The sequence below is a fragment of the Conger conger genome, chromosome 1 (genome assembly GCF_963514075.1).
Source record: "Conger conger chromosome 1, fConCon1.1, whole genome shotgun sequence".
Lineage (NCBI taxonomy): Eukaryota > Metazoa > Chordata > Actinopteri > Anguilliformes > Congridae > Conger > Conger conger.
Window position 1 is genome coordinate 71,756,680 of NC_083760.1, and position 25,002 is coordinate 71,781,681.

At 39.6% G+C, this 25,002-nt stretch overlaps 3 protein-coding genes across 3 annotated transcripts; all 3 read right to left on the minus strand.

Moving 5' to 3' along the window:
* Positions 1 to 4,581: 4,581 nt before the first annotated feature.
* On the minus strand, positions 4,582 to 13,752 carry mgat1a (alpha-1,3-mannosyl-glycoprotein 2-beta-N-acetylglucosaminyltransferase a). The gene is made up of 3 exons (XM_061244481.1): positions 13,394 to 13,752; positions 11,185 to 12,468; positions 4,582 to 6,915 (listed from the first exon to the last, which is right to left on the minus strand). Exons 2-3 carry the CDS (start codon positions 11,992 to 11,994, stop codon positions 6,217 to 6,219), a joined length of 1,509 nt encoding a protein of 502 aa, XP_061100465.1. The 5' UTR covers positions 11,995 to 12,468; positions 13,394 to 13,752; the 3' UTR covers positions 4,582 to 6,216.
* A 1,405-nt stretch (positions 13,753 to 15,157) lies between these two features.
* LOC133139047 (uncharacterized) lies at positions 15,158 to 18,371 on the minus strand. The gene is made up of 2 exons (XM_061258315.1): positions 17,207 to 18,371; positions 15,158 to 17,053 (listed from the first exon to the last, which is right to left on the minus strand). Exons 1-2 carry the CDS (start codon positions 18,059 to 18,061, stop codon positions 16,934 to 16,936), a joined length of 975 nt encoding a protein of 324 aa, XP_061114299.1. The 5' UTR covers positions 18,062 to 18,371; the 3' UTR covers positions 15,158 to 16,933.
* A 2,100-nt stretch (positions 18,372 to 20,471) lies between these two features.
* Positions 20,472 to 24,036, minus strand: rnf183 (ring finger protein 183). Its single transcript, XM_061260370.1, has 2 exons — positions 23,815 to 24,036; positions 20,472 to 22,350 (listed from the first exon to the last, which is right to left on the minus strand). The coding sequence occupies exon 2, from the start codon at positions 22,339 to 22,341 to the stop codon at positions 21,370 to 21,372; it is 972 nt and encodes a 323-aa protein (XP_061116354.1). The 5' UTR covers positions 22,342 to 22,350; positions 23,815 to 24,036; the 3' UTR covers positions 20,472 to 21,369.
* Positions 24,037 to 25,002: the final 966 nt, after the last annotated feature.

The window sequence follows — 25,002 nt, forward strand, 5'->3', positions numbered from 1 at the left end:
TTTAAATATATTTACTGTTTTTTATTTATTAATTCATTCATTATCCTAACCCGCTTATCCTGAACAGGGTTGCAGGGGGGCTGGAGCCTATCCCAGCATACATTGGGTGAAAGGCAGGAATACACCCTGGACAGGTCGCCAGTCCATCGCAGGACACACACACACCATTCACTCACACACTCATACCTACGGGCAATTTAGACTCTGCAATCAGCCTAACCTGCATGTCTTTGGACTGTGGGAGGAAACCGGAGTACCTGGAGGAAACATGCAAACTCCACACAGAGAGACCCCGGCCAACGGGGATTCGAACCCAGGACCTCCATCCGTGATGCCCTAGACTGCTGAGTTGTTGCAGATTATTTTATGCTATAGTGCATAACATGACATACATGTGTCGAGTTCACCAAACCCAATTCACAATAGAAAATCACCAACTTGGAGGCATTGATAAACCACCTCAGTGTAAATATGCATGGCAACCTCCAAAAGGCAGGTCATTGCAGCGCAGGTGAAGTGATAGTGGTAATTGGCAAAAGGTAGCTTTTCCTGCAATAAGCAGGGGATAATATTTGGTTAGAATAACTGTAACTATCCCACTTTCAGCCCTGCAAGAATTGGCGCGGAAGACATTATTAAAACAAATTGCACAAAAAGATATGAGCACACAGCCTGCTATTACACTGTGTTAAACTGATTAGAATGTGAATATGGAAATACCTTATCAGCTGCTGTTCCTCTATTCCATATCTGCAAAATATATTTTTCTTTTTGCAACACAAGGCAAGAAGTCAAAACTGCTCATCATGGAATTCATTCTCCTCCTCTAATTGGCAATCATGGCCTGATTAGATAATTAGAATATGAAAAGACCAGCAACACTCAGCCCGGGAGATAGAGATTGACAGTTTAGGCTGAAGATAGAGCATGTCTCTGGAGGTTTGGGAATGTCTGTCATACTGTCATTGAACAGAAGTAAATATTCTTAGGAATGACTGCAACCAATCGCAATAACAGTCACACACTGGAAAAAATGAGATAATGTGGGTGGTAATAACCGATTGCTGCAGGGGGTCAAAGCTATGCTATTTCTATAAACTATCTTGCACTATTTACCCAGACTGCCTCAAAATCACCAGTGCAATCACTGCCAGTATTATCACAGACAACTTTATTCTATGGATATTGACACGGTGTCAGTGTTGCACTCTAGTATGATGTGCCTTAAGGCTCTGGCCCCTGCTCATGCTAAGTTATCAATTTCTTTTACCCTTTTTGCCCTTACAGTTTGCCATGAGATTTCCACCCACTCTGTAAAATCGGGCCTCGGCTTAAGTTGTGTCATGTCCAGCAGTCAACAACAATTTTTCTTGCAAGAACTTTGTGGGATGCAAGTGCTATGAAGTTATTTTGACATTTTCAGATGTTCAGGTGTTCAGTTTCGGCGGTGAGAAACCCAAAATTGAATCGCGATTAAGAAATAATGGGAGCAAGTGGGTCTATTTATTAAAAAAAGAAGTTCTAAAATCTGGGCAGCTGAGTAGAAACTGTTGTAGATTGTTATTCATAAGGTTATGGTGAGTGAATTATATTTGACCTATGTGTTGCAGCACACTGACCCAAATTAATTTCTTACTCTTGGGGTGGTGGCAGAGCATACAGAATTTGAAAATATGTGTGGTATGTCAGCCCTGACCCCCTCAATACTTCGATAGTTACATCCAATGTATGTCAGGTTCACTCCCAGTGCACTTGTCACTTATCATACATCTAGGATTTCTAAAAATCTGTAGACATACCTGTAGACAAACCTACATAGATAATGATTACATGACACTTAAAGGACCATTTGTAAGATTATATCCTCTGATTTTCAGATAATTGTTAACTTGGACCAGCACTAAAAATGTACTTTTTGAAATCATAATAGGCGTCTCTGTCATACAGCAATTTCCTTCTGCACAGTAAAGATGAAGTATGCTGTGGGTGTTGTTCTTAACTATTTCACAGGTGAGAATGGGATACATGGCCTTGCTATTTTTTTATTCTGAACCAAATCAGGCCTGTACCGGATACACATTAAAAAAGTCCTTTGGAATATATTCTGCAGTAAAACCATGTATCTTCTGTTCTAGTGCATAGTTATTGTGCTGTATAGTCCAGTCAATAAAGGGTTGAAATAATCAACCCTCCTTTCATACGGAGTGTGTGTAATGCATTATTTACTGCAAGGCCCATTTATTGCACTAACTGGTGAATCAATGTCTGAGCATTGCATGAACACATCAGGGAAGATTTAATGTATGTCTGTGTCTAGGCAGGTGGTGTGTACTGCTTTTTTATTATCCTTCTCTATTCAAATCTATTCAACGTTTGAACCTCACTCTTCCAATCTGACTGTTTCACATAGCCCTGCCACAGTTCATGTTTTTCCTAAATCCTGTTCATGGAAATTCAGTCTTTGTGCTGGTTTTAGTTCCGATTAAGGCACCAATTAAGCTTGTTTGATTTACCTGGCACCTATTCAGTAATCTTATATAAAATATATGAGAAACAAATCTTAAATACTGTATATGATTGATAAAATATCAAATTCAGTATTTTATTAGTATTCATCATACTGCTGTTATTGATAAAGCCAAAACCCAAAGCTGCTCCCTCAAAACAATTACGTTTGATTAGTTTCTAAAAAATGTATGCCCTGAATAATAAAATAAAATGTTGATTTTAGGAATGATATTTACTCTATTACATAGCTTTTAAGAGTCAGTATTAAAAATAATATTGGCAGGAACCATAATGGAATAATACAGGTCTCCTCCCATCGTTTCATGATATTTGTAGATTTTATAGAGATTTATAGCATGATATATGTGGTAGCATGGTGATGCAGTGGATAACAATGTGTGGCATTTGCATTTTGCTATCTTTCAATCCCTCTACCAACCTTATCCCTCTCCCAGTCTCCCTTGTTTCCAATACAATTTACTTTGGGTTGTACATGTTCTGAACAGTTGAGGAGGTGTAGAATGAGGTGGTGAGGTGCTCCAGACCATGCCCATACAACCCTGACATTGTTTCCAATACAGAATTTATGTCTGACTTGAAATGTGTTATTATAGCTATTTACAATAATTTGAATAGATATTTGGATGGATGTGTAATGGATACATCCCTCTGTGATACTTACTGGTTATTTCAACTATTTCCAGCCCATTTACAGTCACTTTAATATTAGTCAAATAAAGGCAGATGACTAGTGAGACAAATGAAAATAGAAGTATTCTATGAGAAGTTATAGTAGAAAGTAATTATGTGTTTCTTACTCATTGATATTGTGTGATTCCTGGTTGAAACTGCCATGCCTGGCTGATAAATCTTTAGGTGCTGTGATTACTTTCAAAGCCAACTGCATTTTAATTTGTTCTGTTACATGAAACACCTGGAAAAGAGGTTATTTTAGGGCATCTAAAGGGGACCATGGACCTAAATATGTTTAACTTGGACCATTTCTCAAAAATGTGTTTCTCCAATTTTAACACATAATGAGTAGTTTTCAAGAATTATGCAAATGCACACAAAGGCTCTCAGGGTAGATTGAACAGAATAATATGGTAATAACTGACTATAAGAAGGCTTTTGTCTTCCTGGATTCTTTGTCCTAGAATGACCTGCAAGAACACTTTGTGTTGAGAGTTAAATTTAATTGCATAAACTTAAATAAGAAATTCAGGAAGCTATGCGGTTTTAAGCATTTTTAAATTGCGTACCATTGCATATCTTCTATTGTGTCATGTTATGCTGTCCTTTTGGCTGGGTCTCCCTTGTAAAACAGATTCTCTATTTCAATGGGATTCAGGTTAAATAAAGGTGTTATTTTTGTTGAGAATTTAAGCAGCAATATTTAAAGCAGTTTAGAAGTGAAAACATGTTATGGTTAATGTTTGCTGACAATGAGAAGCAAGGCTTTTGTATGTAGAGCCAAGGAAGAGATATACCCCAGTTATTCAAAACAATGAGATGGAAACAACCGCAGAATTCATTCCTATCAGAGAAGACAAAGCACAATAGCTCTGCACTCTACAGAGCATTACACAACCTAAACACCTGCACTCAGTGCTTACCAGTCACACAAACATGAATGGAAATGCTGTCATTTGAGTTTTAGGACTATTGTATCTGACTGTAGTCACAACTTTAGACATAAGAGCATTAGATAAGGATAAATGTCTGATTTGGCTCCTTGGTCCTAAGACTAAAGTTAAAACATTTCAGGCTGTGGATTCACACATTATTTTATGTTCCTTCAAAAAAACTAATATTTCTCTGTTGTAAAATAATATTCTGAGAGCTGCATGCATATCCATTATTTCAAACAATGATTTCAAGATGTAGTATTATATACAATACATCTTTGTATAACAAGCAGCCTTAACAAGAATTATTTTTTGTTTCAATGGGTAAATAGAGTATCATTAATCATTTTAAATGTTTGTCTATGGTTATTTTTAGGATATTAGCGCACAAAATGCCCAGGCAATAAAAAACCCAAAGTTTCACAAATTTGACAACAAAGGAATATGCTTGTGGCACGAAGAATTTAATTATACATCGCTCTCATTCATACCTTCCGAGAAGCTCAAACCTTATAATATTCAATAACCTACAGCCTGAAGCCCATAATTAGATTTTTGTTACCAATTTATCCCCAATAATCACAATTATTTGCTTGTTCTGATAGGTGCGGAATTAAAGAAATGCTTCCACATATTGCACGTCAGTTGAAAAGTTTCTTTCAATGGACATGGTCATATTTTGTGCAAATGTCATACATTGAGCTGACATTACGTACCATGGAGTTCCAGTGAAAGCTAATAACATAATATTGCTGCCGTTATATGCAGCAAGAGTTGTGGAAGACAAAAGACACAATGGCCAGAAGTTCCAAGCACCAAGGCAATAGCACAATATTACACAAATGCAAAAAAGATACATTTGCTTAACAATGGTGAAAATATTTTTCTGCTTCATCTGCAGGGCCCATCCTCCAAGACAAACAATAAAAGCATGGAAATCAACAGCAAAGAGATGGTGTATGAAAGACAGCTGATTTATTAATGTCCTGAAGTTGTTGTGTATTAACCTGTCTGAAAGCTAATAAGAAAAATAACATGCTTGGATAATAATAGCAGCAACTGCATCCTGATTTGGTGACATATACTATAATTATCCAATTCTGAATTAGTTTGGCAGTCCTCCAGCATGACTCAGTTTTAAAGGCTATTGTTCCAAGCACACGCAAAAACCTGTAACTTAGACACAGCAAGCTTGAGTTTGGACGTTTCATTAGCAGGCTATAAAAAAGTCAACACTGACTTCATTCTGCTGGGGTTGGGTGAGGTTGCTCAGGGTTATGCTGCTTACTGTATGTGCCTCAAGTCTGTCAGCAGGCACCAACTGTATGTGTTGTTGTGGTTAGTGGGAGATGTGCCACACCTTGAGTAAAGATCATGTATCTAACTGTAAGATAATCACTGGCTTGCCACTTATGTGTGCAAAGACTCAGCTGCATCTTTCCCTGTGTAGGTTGCAAGAAAAATACGATGCAAATTTTGACTGAAAAAAGTGTCCGGGGGGGTGCACTGGTGCAAAGGAACAGCTAGCTTATATAGTGCTAAAGTTACACTCTTGTACGGAGTGCTCCAGACTTATTGTCAGCTGAAATGCAAGCTAGACTCTTATTTAACTTACCAACAATAGCTGGATACATGGCATCCACAACACACTGTTGTCAACAAATCACAGTTCATGTGAAATTTTCACTTTCATCCAGCTAAAAACGAAATTGCATATTTATTTTGAGCCCCCTTTATGAACTCATATTCTATTTATTTTGATTTTATATTTTAGCACTGGTATACCATGGTATACGCGCTGTATATTCACCTACAGGTCTCACTTTACCACCATTAGTTTACCATGGTTCCTCCTTTTATTTTCCCAATACTTCCATAATCTACATTCCTCTCCTTATACTTTACTCATCTCTTTTCCCTTTCCACCCACCCTCCAATGTCTCAGCCTCACTATTCACGTTCCCATTTCCCCTTCTACAGTTTTCTTTGGTTTGCACGGGTTCTTTTCTGACACACAGTAATTTGTCTCTCCAATGATTCTTTCGGTTCTTCACTCCCACTATAGCCCATGGTGTGCCTCTCAGCTCCAGCTGGTGTCGTAGTGGCTCCAACCGCTGGGAGGTGCCAAGTAGATCCTTCGTCCACGTGACATGAAGCTGACCACACCCCTGTATCCTGCTCTAGGAACTCCTGACTTCAAGTCATCCATCACCCCCAAACTGCGAGCCTGCAGCTTGAAGCTGTCTTTGCTGGAATACTGCACACGAAAGGGCCCTACACCCTGCAATGTACCCCCCTTCAGTTCCTCAGCCTTCACCAAGGGGGCGCTGTACACCTCCTTTTCAAACATGTTGTTGTATATCTCACGAACCAAAAAAGACAGATCCCGTGTGGTGAAAGGCACAAAGTCAGTGTTGAGTTTAATGTAGCGCAGGTACTGGTCAAAAAACTGACCCAAGCTCACGCCCTTGCGCCCAAACGTCAATGTTCTTGATATTTCTGGCCGGATGCAGGATCTGTCTCTGCGTTGATCTGGCTGACGCATCCAGTCGTCCCAGAAGGCAGCAGGCCACTTGGGCTCCAGTTCTGTCCACATCTCCTTCATGAGCATCCAGCCCAGGCCAGGGAAGAAGTCAGTCCTGTACAAGAGCTCTGCCTTTCCAGGATCCACCAGCCCCTCTCGCCCATTGTCATTCCAGGCGGACACACACCACAGAGTTGGGTCTGAACGTAGAATGGGGTAAAGGGCTCTGAAATACTCAAAAAAATCTGGCGCCACCTATAAGAGAGGAAGACAAGTTCAGCCCAGAAGTTCCTGCATCCAACTATTACCAACTATTCTTCTTGTTAAAATGACCTTTCTTTAGCACACATAATAATTAACAGATTTCAATAAGCCCTCAGCCCAAGTTCTTCAGCAAATAGACAATAAGAACAAACAACAACAAAAAACAACATATCAAATTCATTTAGCCACGCTCTCTAAAATGGACCAGGAGTCAAATGGCTGAGCTCCAGACATTTAAACTGGCTTTATATTCGTCTTTATAAGTGGTTTTAATGTTGTTACATTATTATTATTATTATTGGCATTTGGCAGACGCTCTTATCCAGAGCGATGTACAGTTGATTATATTAAGCAGGAGACAATCCTCTCCTGGGGCAATGCAGGGTTAAGGGCCTTGCTCAAGGGCCCAATGGCTGTGCAGATCTTATTGTGGCTACACCGGGGTTAGAACCACTGACCTTGCGGGTCCCAGTCATGTACCTTAAACACTATACTACAGGCGGCCCAATGTCATCTTTATTTTCGGGATTGTAAATAAATAAAATAAATAGTAAATAATTACAGTCAAAGTCACCTAAAGCAGGCTAAGGTGGCACAGGAATTCAAATAAATAATCCTGTGTGGAAAGTTTCTATGCAGCTTACCAAAGTACTACTATGCATTACTTGACTAGGTCTGAACTGAATATTAACTTAGAAATTAACCCACTACATTAAATAAACAGTAGTGACAGCAAAGTAAGACTTCATGAACCCCATTATGGCTGGTTACCGCCCATCCATATTAATCAATCAGATGTGGGAGTGCTTTCCACCGGACTGATTCAAAACATCGAGCTACCAATAACACCTAAAAGCTCCAACCATTTTGTGATTTGAAAAAGCACTTGCCAATAACGACACCACAATAAAAAAGATGGCAGTATCATTCATTACCTGGTTCATAAGCAGCATGTTTTGTGTACTTTGTTGCTGTGGCTATAGCAAAGATATTTCCCTTCTATAGAATAAAATTCCACTGATGCTATTTATATTTATGCCCTACACAACTGCATCAGTAATTATCTTCAATGACTCAGGGGCACTCGTGGTAGGATCTAGGCTATATACTGCTTTGATTAGTGCCCATCAATCAATATGTAATCAAGTAGGTCAAATATTTATAGTTGTATTTAGCAAGCCATGAAGCCCCATTTGTCTTCACCAATACAATACACTTCACAGACACGGTCTGAAAATGGCTGTCCAGCTCCTGGAAGGCTACAGCTACCAGTCATAATGACCTAAAAGTTACTAAATTTAGTTGATTTAGAGTGGTTGAGATTGTCTTTTGGACTGCACTACTAAGGGCACAAATGCAAACCAGATCTGTCTTAACTTAAACTGATCAGTAACAGAATACCTAAAAAGCTTCTGGTAAACAGAGTAAATACAATTATATTACAGCTGATTTGATCATATATATTACCAAGGAAGAACATAAGACAATGAGAATATACAATCACTGACACCAATTCAGCTACGGGAAATTCAGCTTATCTAGGCACATGATTTATCTACAGCACAGCATCAAACCTGGACTTGAATACTGGATTTTTTCCAAGCAAATTAAACAAATTGATCATTCCGGTGGAAATGGACCCTTTTTAAAATTGATCTCTCAGATCTTTCTGATATTTGATATGCATAATATAACCTTGGAGCAATGACCACTGTTATACTTTTGAGAAAAACAAACCGTAAAAACATTGCACACATATTTCAATACTTATTTGCAATTGATTAAGAATTAAAATTAATAATCTAATTCTCTCAAAACTAGTTTTTTGTATACACATACACACATCAAAAAGTACAAGAGATGCCACTGATTACACAGCCGTGTAGGAAACACCCAAATGCTGAGAGGCAAACAAATACATACATATGGTTAAACCTGTAGTTGTTCTGCAAACTTGTAATATTGTACTTGTTAGAATGCTTTCAGCCAAGCCTTTTTTATTATTAGAAAAGCACCATTTATTCAAAAGCTTAAATTAGCACACCTGGCCCTCCTCCCACATGCTTTTTCCTCTATTCATTTCTGCACTTATCTCTATTGGCACAGATTTGTCTGACTTAACACAGTTCTTCTTGCCATGTTATAAGCATTTATTTTGGAGCCACTCTTGATAAAAAATGATCTGCTATATTCCTAAATGTAAATCTGTTTAAGCATCATAAATAACAACACAAAAATGAAGTGCCCTACGTCGGGGATCATCAAATCACAGTCCTCGAGGCCCGAGAACTGTTCGATTTCCACCCTCCATTTACCTGGGAGTCAGGTATGAAGACAGTCGGGCTAATCCGTTAATTACCAGGGTGGAAAGAAAACCAGGGCTGGCCCTTGGATTCAAGGGCCAGATTTGATGATCCCTGGTCTTCATGTTTGCCTTCAATGTAAGTATGGGACTGTTCAAATCCAGTTTCAGAAAACACAAAAATACAGGACAAAATAACTGCCCACTGCAACTAGATACTAGTAAATAGAACATCAACAGGTACACATCATGCTAGGAGGCCCACTGCACAGAAACCATAAATTGCTCTGTAATAAAAGTGAGTGGCTAAATTCTGTGTTGCATCTTTTCTACAGGTTCAAACACTAATTTAAACTTTGAATGAGGTGAAAAAATATTGAGATGAAACCGATGAGAAGTACTATAATTCATATAGTTAAAGCATATTGCGATACGAAACCATATGGTAGCCATAAATGAATCACCAGAAAGGTGTACTGCATTCGAATGGGTTGTTGGTTGTAAAACTAATGCATTCATTTTTAGAGGTCTTTCACCTGAACAATGCAAATTGTAGCAATCGGGCGGAAAATAATAGATATAATACAAAAATGATAAAAGCCATCTCAAGTACTCCATTAATCTGGGACATGTGAAATCAACAAAACCAATAAAAAATACAAATATCCAGAATAACCAACCATTAAGTAGGGTGGACATGTATGGAGCTTCAACCAGATGGATGTTTCACTCCAAAAACATCAATCCGCTGACACATTCAGACTAAATGTATGGGATTAGAGAGGTCTCTTTACACAAACAGTCTCGCAAGATCACCTCATCTCTCTGGCAATTGCATCCTCCCTTAATCCATGAAACACTCTATAATGAGAGGAGCTATCCAATGCTGCATCAGAGTATCTAGCAATGGAGTAATCTCAGCAGTCTTCAGTTTTCACTTCATTTGAAACATGTTAAATCAGAATCCGCCAAATTAATGAAAACCTTCATTTCAATTTGGTGATCAGGGGTGATGTGGAAAAGAACTGTACTAAACCATGAAACGCACTATTGGGGAAGGAGCCATTCCATGCTGCATTAGAGTATGTGAGACTTCACATTTCAGCTTCATGTTCTGCTACACAAGGCTTATGAACTTTTATCCACTTTTCACAGGGATATTTAAAAAACTTCGGGAACAGGGACTGATTGAATCCTTCATTTCAATTTGTTAACCAGGGTGGAGCTGTGGAAAAACAGCACCCTGCACAACAGAGTGCCCACCAGGGGAGCTACAAAACCAGGTTGTCTTTGTCTGATTTATTTTAATATAGATGCATGTATAATGGTTATACTGTGAAATGTGTGAGCTGAATCCCTCATGAAAATGTGCAATTTTGCTGACACAACAAAAGTAAAAAGTAAAATATGGTTGAAAAGTAAATCTTAATCAAAAGAAAGCCTGCAGACTTGTCAACTCCAACACACCTTTAATTGGTGATGGGCACAAAAAAAGACATTTCCATCCTGTCTGGATCCTTCTCAGGTGTGTAGGTTTTATTTTAATTATTATTTATGAATTATCTCAGCCCAACACCTTATCTCAGGATGTGTGTATAATCATTCATATACAATTCATGAAAAGTTAATATTTTCTGGGGACTGTGGCACAATTCATAAAGCAGCCATCTCTGGGCCACTATACAAATCCCTCCATGCTGCTGGGGGTTCCACTCCTAGCCACAGCACTGTGATCCCATCACTATTAGTTACCATCTCTCTGCTTTCCTATCTGCATATAGTGGGAAAATAGAAGAGGAGGGTGAGCCATCTGCACTTTAAGTATATATTTTCCTTCAGCTTTTCAGAATCATATTTCGGTTAGAGCCTGTTGATATGTGGTCATTTATTCTTTCTCCCCCATTTTCCCCACACAGAGAACCAATTTATTTTATTAGGTAAAAAGCATGTATATTTACCTCCAAGTCATCCTCCACAATGACAACAGTAGAGTGGGAGAGGGTGTTGAACACCTGGTTGAGAGCCCATCGGTAGTGTCTGGAGATTTTGTAGTAACCCTGGAACTTCTTATGTTCAGGTCGCACCTGAATGTTTGAAAGGTCAGGTTGGCTAAGGTGAGTCACCTGGCTCCCGTAAGAGCCAATCACACGCGCAGTATCAGCGTGACCACAGTCCTGGCTGACTATGATTGGGTAAAGCTCTGCAGAGGGACGATACTGTATTAACTTGTCCAGACACCTCTTCACAGTGACTCTGTCACAAGCAATAACCAAGATAGGAATTACATCAGTAGAAGAGGCAACTGTGCTTTTAAATTTGTCTTCATTGATAACCAGTCCTTTATTTTCTACTTTTATATTGGGAATAGGTAGGATTATGGAATCTTTATCTTGCTTTCCTTTACTTTGGTCAACATTGGCAAAACCAGGGTATTTCTGATGTGGTTGTGGCAAGTCCTTTCCTCCCTTTTTGCTATCAATCACTCTCCTTCCAAGTCCTTCCCATAATGGCCGGTGTTTCTGTAACTGCAGCAGAAGTTTTTTCTGGGTTTCAAGCTCAGCTTCCACTTGGTCTGCCAATCGGATCACTTCCTTGGCCAAGTCTAATCCAGCCCCTCCCAATTCCTCTCTGCTCCCAGGCTCAGCTTGACCTCCCTCTCCCAGGCGGCGAGTGGGAAGCCGCCCCCAAAGAAAGAGGAGAAGCACAGCATTCCAGGTAACAAACAGGAAGACCCCACACAAGATAAAGGACCCTTTTTTACGGACCATGGCCCAATGAGACCACAGAAGCAACAGGGGTTATTACAAGTGGTCACACTGATGACAGTTAAAGATAGGGAAACAAGGGGGTTCTACAGTGGAATGACACACAGAAGTCAAAATAGATGGTTCCCGTATTCTTATAAAGAGGAAAGATCCATTCACAGAGTAAGGGGTTTGATTTAATGATTGACAGACAGAAGACATGAACAGACAGACTGGTTATTAAGGAAATATGTATTGTGGTTTAATATATGAAACTATTAGAAAACACATTTACAGTTTACATGTATGTATCTACAGGAATGCTTGGACATGGATGACCAAACAGAGTATCACACAGATATGGAGAGGACGTGTAGGAAGAGAGGAAAGCACAGGAGCAAAAAGGAGAGGGAAGATAAGGTAGAGGAAGAGGGAGAGATAGGGTACTCCTGGGTTGGGGAGGGGGGTTATCCATTACTTCAGCCTTTTGCCATCAACCTGAAATAGAGAGATTCAAATAAGTTCAACACATTGTTTGATTGATTACTGTAAGCATCATGAGCAAATTTAGCTTTACTTATGGTACCGTCTATATACTATAAGTTAAGCCATTATGTTTGGTATTTTACCGAGTAAGCTTGTATGGCTGATGAAACATTTTTTAAATCATTAAATGCTGGTTGACGTTCGGACATTTACTTTTTACGCTTTCAGCAAATTTCCCAATAACTACATGACACGCCGTCGCCATGTGACAGTTGTCGTGTCAAAGTTGCTCGGTCATTAGTTTATTAATCATACGTGTAAAATGTACAACTTGCTACACACCTTTAAACAAAGTGTTGTGGCTAAATGTTGAGTTTGCCAGCTAGCATCAACAGGTAAACTGAAATATTCGAAATGTGTTACAAGTTATTATACCAGTACCACCCATTACATAATCACACGAACTGTTTGTATTTATTTAAATAACCCCTAGAGCTCTAGCTAATACAACAAAAAAACAAATTCTTTCTGGTGGACGCACTGCCGTACAGGTAAACAAGTCCGGTATGGTAGCTAAGTTACACGTCAACGACTTGAAACAGGCGAGGAATGGCAAGTTTTAAAAACACTGCAAATACAACTAACAGCTGCCAATGCAATTTAGTCAAATATGTCAGCAACTTTTGATACACGATAGTAAACAATACATTGTGTGATGTGCGGATGGCCAGACATGCATATTGTGACTGATTTACGCTGTCGGATCTTATTGTTTCGGACATACAACCCATTGAGTATAAGGTAAAGTGAAACAGCGAGTAAGATCTCGTACCAACTCTAGCTAGCTATTCGAAGCACAACCAGACCACTACTCATGCCACGCACGCACGTTTTCTCGGCAGCTAACGAGCCATTCCCGGTTGCATGTTCCACTCACTTCGCTTCATGTCCTCAACTAGACAGCTAGTACAGCTAGTACCGTACGACGATCATGTTTATTGGTTTCTTCTCACTTCTCACTTCTCTTCTTCCGCCTCTCCTCTACTTCATCATATGTGTACTTCTGCCCATTTCGCCCTTTTTTTTTTTTTTTACGTCGACGCACCAGCTGTCGCACTTCTGTCGTATGTATCTGTGGCCGGACAATAAATGTATGGAAGGCACAAGGGTTCCCAGAGTTAAAGAGCCCCTCGGCGTTTGGCTCTTTATGTCGCTCTTTAGTCAATACAATTTTCCTGTCCCCACTACCGCCGAAATACAACTTCCGGACTGGCTAACGTTACTACCGTGACGGAAGTCCCTCCCCATCAACCGCCAGAGCTGCACAGCTAGAAATGTAACACGTCAAGAGATGAAGTGTAGTTAGTGAGCAATTTCCGTAAGTTAGCATATCTTGTGGACGCAGTCGGCTGATAATTAGTCTCATCATGCGCTTAACCATATGTTGACATTTAATAGCCAGACCGTCTCGATGCAAACAGCAACACCCTCAGAAAAACTTTTAGGGTGGCATAATCCAGTTTCAGATAAACATTAGAAACTCTGAAGGTGTTGGAAGTGTATACAAACTTGTTAAGGTTAACTGGTGCATATGTGTTGCTGACATTCAATATTATGCTATCATTATATTTAGCCCTACGTGCATTGCTAACGTGCATGTAGTCCTATAGCGTTTCTTACATGTAAAGGCCTTTGATTAACATTAACAAAAAGCTGTTTATGCATAATTCATTATGAAGGCTGTACCCATGCAATATTAATATTATAAATGATATATCTCTCGGTAGTTTTGTAGGCCAAATGATATCACCAATCATTTCAATAAGCCAATACCAATTTGTTTCAGAAAAGCATTTTGATATTATTATATACAAATCATAAAGCAACACACATTGTTTTTAAATGAAATATGAAAACATTGTATTTTTGCTAAAGTGATTGGGCATGCATGTGTTGTTTGTGGGTTGTTTAGTTTTTGTCTTAATTGCTGTAACAAAATCCATTGTTTCTCGCGCAGAGGTTTATGAAGGGACTGTATCGGCATCTTGCCGCAGGAGGACTGAATTACAGGTTGTGTAACTCTGTTGCAGCAGGGCCGAGCTGTATTCAGTGGGTCCCACGAATAAGTCACACTAGCACCATCTTGGGGAACTTTTATGTATGGCAGACGGCTATTAACAACCACTTTATTTTATATGCAGGCCTGTGTCAATGTACAGTTTTGTTCATGTTCACATCCTATATATTCCTAACGTGATATAAACATGCTAACATAACATCCTATTTTGTGCGTTTGCTGTACATTAAGCTGAAATTATAGCACTTAATTGTACTATTGTACTTAATTGTACATATATTATTATTATTAGCACATTATGCGTTAAACATTCATATCAATCAAAGACAAACACATCAAAGTTAAAAGTTTGCCATTTTTGTGGAAGAATATTGTTGCAGACTGCAGTTTTGGCAACTTGTGGTGGTCCAACCCTCTAATATGGCATTTCCTTCATTTTATCTGTACATCTTGTTTGTCTTCCAATGGTTACAGAATCTAAGATCTTGGGCTCTCTGCTTTCACCAACAGAGCTTAATTTATCTTTTTTTACCTGCACACTGTCCTACAGTTAAGATTCACCTTTACACTCAATAAAATCCCTTGTCTGAATATAAATTAAAACTCTGAAAGAGTGTCCAAAATGTCAACTTTTATTTTGTTCAATGAATCACTTGAATCATTTCGGCAAGCACATACCATATTAACATTTACAAGGCCTGTGTCATTTAATAGGTTTATTTCCAGTGAATTAAAGTAAAGCCCATAAAATGCAGTGATGATTAATCTCCAATATGAAGTAGGGTAGTTTAGTATTCAGTTGAATGTCATCCTTTGCTTCAACAAAGGTTCACATCTCCATAATCTCTGGGCAAACAGGCTTTGGTATGCAGTGTTTAGTGTTTATATTTCATATCCAAATCCTAGTGTTTATATTGTAGCAGCAAGTGATTAATATAATGATACATATTTTGTCAAAATTTATGACAATTCACCTAACTTTGGGAACACAGTGTATATTATGATGCTTCTTTCATCTGGAAGCCAAGGGCATTTTCTCAAATACTATACACTCATCTGCAATAGCCTTATTCACACAGGTCTCCAATGTATGTATACATTACATGGAACAGTTAATCCAGGTCTGTCATTTTACTGAGGTAGGGATATTAGGTGAACTATCATATCAGGAAACCCAGTCGACCTGCATCATCTATTGCAAGCATGAACTTATTTCACTTAAAAATAAGTTCATAAATAATGAATTTACACCAATAGCCATTTTTGACAAGTTGTCATTGGTATTGTTGGCTGAATCAATGTTACTTTTTGCTAGTTGCCTATGAGTGTTTTATGTTCTTCTTCATATCCGTCCATATCAGTTTTTTCCTCAGGTGAGAAATATGCCACTCAATTAGCCGACGGCACAAGCTGCAGTGCTTTTGGCTCATTTTTGCATGCACTGCAACTTATGTGAACGCGCGTAAATGACTGGGACAGGCCAGGTTTGGGGTTTGAATCCCAGTGTAGCCACAATAAGATCCACACAGCCGTTGGGCCCTTGAGCAAGGCCCTTAACCCACCATTGCTCCAGGGGAGGATTGTCTCCTGCTTAGTCTAATCAACTGTAAGTCGTCTGCCAAATGCCAATAATGTAATGTAAATGGTAACCACCTTCGTAGTACCCATTATGCCCGATAACGGTTTGGTTTTGTGAAGCCAGGTAATCAAAGAAACACTGGGTAACCTATGTTAAAGGTACACCTAACAGTCAAGAGAGGAGCTGCAGCAACAAACACCCTCCAACCACAACACTGTTTATCTCTCCCCCTTCTCTGAATTAACGCACTGATGTTCAAACGCCATTGGCTGTGGCAATTAGAACCAATTTCCAACAAAGGAGCTTGAATTATTGTACAGCAATATAATGTTTTGGTACAGTGTCGGTGCTTCAACTGGACAGGATTATAAATATAGGGTGAGTCAACATGTCAGTGGGTCTTTTTCAATGATAGAAAGGGATTTACAATGGTTTTGTAACAATGTTTTAACACAAAAACCTTACCTATTGTACCTTTAAACTCCATTCGTAGTACAGCCCCCAGGTCACCCTAGCTCCACTGTGATATGTACCAAGGTATTTTGTTTATTTATAATGAACCCCAATACAAATCATATTTCTTGGCACTCCACCCCTGTGTAATATAATATTGGGTTCCAGAATTCTTGGGAGGATTGGCTTCTGATACACCTACAAAAATATCAAGTGCATTTTTTTTTACCCCCTTCACGTGGATTGGGGGGTGCAATTCAGTCAGAGATTAAAAAAAAAATAAAAAAAAACATAAAAATCTGTCAAGAGATATTTTGCTGCTCGTATCACGCAGTCATCACGCATCATGTCGATTCTGCCATTCTGTCTCAGTCCAGCTTGCCCAATTTGGTGATTTCTTTCATAGGCTGAGGATCACTTGTTCTGAGCCTCCCATCCCCTAGCTCCACTTTCTGGTCGGTATCGCTTTGTCCATTCAAATCCTTTCCCTGCAAACGGGTAGACAAAAACATGCACATACTAACTACATCGAGCCAAATCTATAGACGACCAAACTGCTGCATAAAAACAGGCCTTCAGCAACATTAACAATACTAATTAAAAAAGCTTTAAAATCATAAACGTGTTCCATTAATACTTGCCATTATTTGGGCGCTGTGACTAATTGATAAGGACTGGCTTTTGACTGACTGAGTCTTCGGGATTTCTACAACAGGCGTTAAGACTGAAGGAATGGAGAAGCGACCGTTTTCCAACCCAAATTGCATCCGCACCATTTCAGAAAAGATCACAGTTAATATGATGCATCCATTCTTGAGAGTTGTCCAGCCGTTCCAAGACAATACAACTGGTTCAGTTATTTGTTCTCCGGCTCTATCCGATTTAGGTAAATAACTAATTGATATACACAAAACCTTACAAGCGGCGGCTTTTTCTAAAAATAAGTTATCGCTCTTCGATGACACAGCCACACCATTGTCTTCATAGCTTTCTATTCCAAGGCACTTTCTTATCACAGAAGTAAATATACGTATTCGTAATGAGTTCGTAGACTCACTCCTAAATCTCGGTCGGTCACTGGTCGGTTGCGACAAACTCGCATGTATAAAGTCAATAGATCCGATCCGATCAGTTGGCGAAGCAGTCTTCGAAACTTTTTTTAGTTCGTTGTCATTGACTGTAGTTTGATATTCTGTATGCATGACTGTTGTGTTTTTTCTACTAGCTTCCAACGTAACTGCCAGGAACACACCATCCCTAATTTCAACACGTTGTCCCAGAAAAAAAGACTTCCAATCTTGGAGAGAATGACCGAATTCCCATCCGTGTTCTTTGGCCAGTATAGGTACTCCCGACTCGCCTGCCGCGCCACACTTGACTCCCAGGCTGTATCCGCTGCCGGGAGGAGGCCTCTTGTTAGCTTTGTTTCTGGCAAATATGTTTCCCCTGCATCGCAGAACAGCCGATAGTGCAGAAGCAGAAGGAGTGGAGGCCATTGTAAAAATATTGTTTCGTAGTAAATAATATCGTCAAAATAAAGTTTGAAAGCCAGCGGTTGCTAACGTTAGCTAGCTAACCAGATAGTAGGGTAACTGTGTAGCTAGCTGGCAATACATGCGACCTTCAGCAAGGTTAGCTACCTAGTTTTATACAGAATGGCCGGACCCCAAGTTGCCCAACCAAATTGGCTAAATTTGTCGTCGGTAAAGAGGAGGCTCTGTCCCCAGTGTACATGAGGACCGAGGGTGGGCCTCGGTCTAATAATAGAAAGCTGGGGGCTGTCAGCACTATCGTTTTGCAGTCCAGTGAATCCCGTCATTCAATAAGCTAGATGCCACCTAACATTTTCATACACCTGCGTAACTGGTATGAACGTGATTCTATTTCGCGTCTAAAAAATAGCTGCTGGACGCGTCGAGTGAGATCGGTCAAGACAAATCATATTCTCACGCTTTTGTGCTAGCACAAGGCCTGTGCTGCCAAAAGCATTAACTTACAGAAGTTAAGCTAGAAGATACACCAAGACTGCTTCCTAATTTTTCCAAATTAAAATGTATACCAGTGTTTCTATAGAGCATAGTAGTTATTAAACAGAAAGCTGTTTGTCTCTTTGAAGAAAAAATGTGTATTTTACCAGAAGTCTGGTAAGTTCAGCATCTGTAGTAGGCTCACTTTAATGAAATCCAACACATCTGTTGATATCTGGGATATATTTAAACAGAACCATATTCAGCATAATTTGACTGATTATATTTATTGTTTCCCAGTAGGTTATCACCTAACAGTAAATTAGGAATGTTCACTCCTTTTTTTTTACCCAAAACAGAAGCATATTGGTCCAAATATGAGCCTTTGTTGTTAAATTTGTTCACTCTGCATTCCATCAACTCAGCTGTACAGCCATGGTGGCTATTATGCTGGCACAATATGGCACACATCCTGTGCAACTTGCACAGATACACCTATACTCATTCAGCCAGTAGAGTAGCCTAGTTCTGCAATTTAGCTTAGTATACCCTGATAAATGAAGCACTGTCTATCTGATGATGCTATGGCTAGTTATATTTTGCTCACTCTTGATCTCCTTCTGTCAGTCTCAGGAACATGCAATTTCCTTGTCAACCAGGGATGCGCCACCAATACAACAGAATCTGGTTTGACATGTTTTTGTTGACACATTCCGGGAACACCTGTGTGTAAAAGAAGACACTAGCCTACTTCTTTCCACTTAAAACAATGTATACACTGTATCTCAGCAACAATGGCATGCTTTGATCTTTTACATAACCCAAACCAAATCCTGAACAAAAGTAATTTATATTTGTCATGAGTTTACAGCAGAGAAAAGACAAATGGTTCAATGTAGGCATTAGTCAAAATGATTGGATAAATTGTTATTTTTGAGCTATGCAGTACTGGCCAGCTGTTTCATGAGAATCATTAATTTCACCTATTACATTTCTCTTCAACTCCAGTCTATGTTCACCTTTGCTTTGTATGTAGCATTTGCGTTCAAATTCTGTGTCCTGTCTCATCATCATACATTTCTAAGTAAAGATCACATTCCTTACATTATCTTACTGTGATTCATGATGAAGAAATGAGAGATAAACTTCACTACAATAAGGGAATAGTACTATATGTACACATATAACAATTACTAACTAGTCACAACAGTATACATACCTCAGGCATAGTGATAGAGAAAGGAAACATTATCCATTTCTCAGAATTACCCACTGTTTCTGACATAATCGAATATCGGATCTTCTGTTTTCACTGAATGACAGTAAGAGCTGCAGAAGAATCTGAGAAAGAATCCAACCCACATGAGTACCATCCCCCTTATATGAGACAAAATGCTAATTGTTAAAATAAATATTTTCCCGATCTGATGCAGGCATTCAGAACATTGAGTTTTTTATGTCCAGTCAAATTCCTTAGAAAGCCAAATATACTGTTGTCCTGCAGGCTAACAGTGAGCACTAAAGTATATTATTGTATGACTACTGTATGATTGCCAGTAGTGATTTTCCAGGACTTATTACATATGATATCCCAGATATTGTAACTCCTAGTTTTTGGACTGTAACAGAAGGCAATACATTCTGTCTCTGTGCATAATAAATACAGAACAAGGAGGAAAATACAAAACAGTGATTTGAATACTAAGATTTAAATGTGGAATTTAAGCCCCTGTCTTTATTCTCTTCTATAAAAGGTATTTACTTTGTCATACGCTGGCTGCAGGTTGAACTCCTGGAGCAGAATACACAAGCATTATTTGTTATTATTTCATAGTGTAGCATATTACAAATCCGCAGCACAACATTCCCCTTAACTCTCTGGATCTCCACATTGCTTTGTGAATGGAATGCTAATGTAAAGAAAAATCCTGTCACAAGGTAGATTCAAGTCTTTTTATTTTTTTTAGACAAATACATTATTTTAATTTATTTCAGCTTTGTAGTTGTATTTAAATATTTACAAGTGCAGAGCATTATCAGTGGATGAAAAGAGGATTAGCAGTGTACTAAGTCTTGTACATTTAGGAAAACTTGTTTTATATAAAGCATTCTCAAAGGCCATGAATTGTTCTTCCTCCTTCAGTAATTTATACTATAGTTAAGTCATCAGGAAATTCTTAAAATTAGATTTTTGTTTAACCTGAAGTATCATTTCACAAAAGAAAGACAATGTACAGTTAAAGTTCGTAATTTTTTCATGTAAAAAATCACATATTTGAGACCCTTTCCCAGCAAAGCAATGTGTTTGCATTCTTAAATTGCTCCTTTATATGCCGTTTTCCATTAGTAGTGTCAGATGCGACATTCCCCCCAAACTCTGGTATTTCAAGTGTGACAACTAACTTTTGTGACCACCAGTCACCACAGAAGTTTCAAAATTCACCAAAACTGAAAAATCAAGGCACTTTAAGTTACAGGAATAAAATAATGTGAATACATTGCTTTGGTCTTAAGAAAAAGGAAGCTCCCCTTATACCTTTTCAGCATTGCTATATTTCAGTATTGCTGTTAATCTTAAGTTTTAGTTTTTTTACCTGACGTTATGGCATATATATTCAGTGCACTTAAATTGTCACAGTAAATATATTCACAGTACTTAAATTGTCTGTGTTCATTGGTTTGCATTTCTTATTATAAGAGCTTATAGGTATGCAAGTGACAAAGGTAAAGTTACAACAGTCCATGAAAAGATCAGGCGCTCAAACCAGATTTTCCATTCTGTTACCCCTTTCATCCATTCTTTCCCAACCCAATCAGGGTCTACTGTCTTTTTCATTTCATGGAATAGAATTGTTTCCTGCGGGAGGCCTGGAGACAACATTGGGCACCACCACAAATACCAGGATCCCCACCAACATCAGGGCCACTGCTACTGTGATGATGGCCGCCACCGCGGCATAGTAACACTGGTCAGAGCGGAAGAGTCGGCGTATGCGACCCCTGACCCTGTTGGGGGGCCGGCCCACATTCACAGTGGTGGCCTGGGTGTGGCCATGCTCCAGAGTAGGCAGCTGCAGGTCACCCTCTTCGCCTGGTGACCCCTCCTGCACCTTCTTCTTGAATTTCGGAAGGGTAAGGCTGGGCTTGGATGGGCTGTTTTGGGTCCTGGCAAGGGGCTTTTTCAGGACCAGTTTTCCCTTGCTGCGCTTGAAGCGTACAGACCACGCTCTCTGCATCTCGGGGGGCAGCTTGCGGAATATTTCCTGGTTGTTGCCCAGATGTGGCAGGTCCCGGCCATGGGGCAAGTCGGTCAATTCGCGGCACACGGGGCAGGTCAGGGTTTTGATCTCAGCCGAGGACACGTTGATGCGTGCGAGGCACTCCAAGCAGAAAGTGTGGCCACAGGACAAAAGCTTGGGTGTTTTGAAGACGTTATCGTAAGTGCAGAAACACACCACACACTCTGTGTCCTCAACATCTTCCGATTGTTCGGCCGAGCCCTTTTGGCCTTCCTTCTCTCTCTCTCTTCCTTCTTCGCTTCTTCCACGCTCCCTCCTCTTCCCTCTGTCCCTCTCATGGTCTTCCCTTCGCCTGGCCTCCCTCCCTCTTCTCTCAGTATCACTGCTCCTGCTGCGGCGAACTCCCTTGTTCCCTCTTTCCTTCCCTCCTCCCTCCTTCCTCTCTCGTTCCCTCTCTCGCCCTGGCCTATTGCTGGTTTTGTCCTTGCCTTCAGGTTTTGGTTTTTCATTCAGCTGCTGTTTGAGCTTGGCACCTTGGCTGTCATTCTCTCTCTCTCTCTCATCACTCATGGTGAAGGACTGGAAATAAAGAAGAGATAAATAAGGAACACATTAAATGATGACATCAAAGATATTTCTCAGGCAGAACACTTAAGCCCTTTTTGTGAAAGCATTGCAGGTTGTAGTGCTGGTGGAGGGAATATAATAATAATAATTTCATTATTGGCGATCACTGTGCTACTTTAGTTTGGATCTTTTAGTCATCCCCGAAGTAGATACTGAATAATAATATTAAAATATTCAATTCCTCATCATCATGGACTGCATTTAAAAAGCATCTTTCATCCCATGATCTCAAAGTAAATGTGATATTAAGAGTTTTTTTCCTGTTATCCAAAACCTGTTCATATTTGTCCTGTTCACAGTTACACAGCAAGATAAAGGCCATCAAAGTTTCAAAGGCTGATCATAATGTTGCTGTTCAATTTTGTTGCAGCATAAACCAGAGACAGTAACCTCAACAAACATTGCAAAATAAATGGTCCCTTTTTTTGTCAGCTTGTACGTCAGCAGAGAAACCCATTTTATGAAATGCAAGAGTATGGACAGTGGCGTCAAAGAAGGATGAAAAAATGTATGGAATGTGGCAAAGCAACAATCCTCAAATGGCAGTCAACAAGCCACCACTTTCTTGAATGTACGCAAATAAAAAATACTTTAAACAAGTGTTTACTGCTTTCTTTCACCTGCGCTACTGTTTTTGGACTGTTTTAACAGTTCCAGTACATGGATTAGATCACAGTGATTCAGCATACAGAATAAATATTTGATCCCTTATCTGAGCCTGAATGGAACTGAGAGAAAAGTACCAGGCACAGGGGGGTCCTCTAAAATATGAATGAGGAATTGTGTGTGTGTGTGTGTGTGTGTGTGTGTGTACCTGTGCGTGCATGTATGTGTTTATATATGTATGTGTGTGTGTGCATCTGTGTGTGTGTGTGTGTGTGTGCATGTGTGCACACGTGTGTGACTAGGCTGTGTGTGTGACCAGGCTGCCAGTTCTTTTGTTTCCTCGCTGAATCACAGTGTACTTTATTTGAAAAGCAAACACACTGAACCAAAAAGGAATGCACACTCTTTGGGAATGTTTGACCATACATCATATTGTTTGCATAGCAGTTCTTTGGTTGTTGATAATATGTTTTGTTTAGTCAAATTCTGAATGTGTGTTTTTACTGGAAAAGCTCTGGGTGCCTGCCAAATAAATATTAGGCTGCTACCTGCCAGTGCAGTCAGTCTATATGACATATCATAATGCTTATTAACATACCATTTAAAACCGCACTTAACAGAAACGAGTATGTGAATTACCTTACGTAGCACAAACAATTAATAAATACATTTTGAAAATCAATTAATAATAATGGATCACCTAGTGTGTCAACATTTACTATCACATATTTCATAATGTTCTCTGAGGCCAAAATTATAAGCAGTAACAACATAGTGACAGCCCAGAAAAAAATCTTCAGAAAGGCTTACATGCTTTGCCCTGTGGTGGTAGGTTCAATGTCACTCAGTGGCTGTCCAGAGCAGCAGTTTGATCCGTGTATCGTATTCCATGTACCGCCTGCGTGTGAGTTGGAGTGAGCAGCGTTTTATCTAAACCTTGCAGCAAGACAGACAAACAGCCACGCAAATAAGCACAACAGGCCAGTGACACACACACCCTACTTCTTCACTCTCCTGCTCCTCCTCTTATCTTACCTCGCTTTGTTTGTGTGCTTCATTCCCAGATTCTCTCTCAGTGGCAGCCAGAATTTCCTCTTCGTAGTTTCCTCCCTCTTTTCTCCTCCTTGTTGGACCAGTTGGTCCAGTCTGTGTGGCATTTGAAGCCTTATCTCAGTGCGAATGCGTGGAACGTGTCAGTAAAACTGAGTAACTTGCCTTCCCCATGTACCTGTGCTTGTGTCGGTGAGCTTGTGTAGTGTTAGGAAACATGCAACAATTGTGTTCTTGCTGGACATGGCTAAATATGCACTGTACATGAAGCCTCAAGTACAGACTTAAATGCCATGTTACATGTGACAGTGCAGCACAATCTGTCTATTTTGATCAGATATGAGACAAGGAAGTTTTACATTATACACGGAAAATCCCACTCAGTCTTGGGCATGCGATATGTTTTTATACAGCAGTACTGCTGAATAATAGTGGTCAGGAACAAGTGCTCAAGAACAAGAAAAGTGCTATTGCCTAGTTATTTAGTTACCTGCAAGAGTACAACACTGGCAGGAAAGTATGCTGGTGATGGTGAAGGTGTAATGAAATAACAGGGCACAGCAGTACCAAAGAAAATGTAGCAGCAGGGCAGCTGGAATAGTGGTGTGCAACATTATGCTGCTTTAATCAGTGGCCGTTCAGTGCATCAGACACTGATGTGATGGTGAACTTTAACAGAGCAGTGGCATATATTTTCTGCAGTATTAGTAGTGTGACAATGATGGTCTGAAAGTTATATAAAGTCATATTTATAGAGTGGCATGGTACTGATGTGGAATAAATGCAAATGGGTGGTGTTACGATAACGGTACTGCAGAGTACTGGTGTGGCAGTGCACTTGTGTAGTAGAGTATGGCAAAGGTGCAGAGTAGTATTAATGCCCTGCGATCAGAAGCTGATAATTCCTAATGTAGCCTGGATTTTGATATTTGAAAGATTCTTCCAACT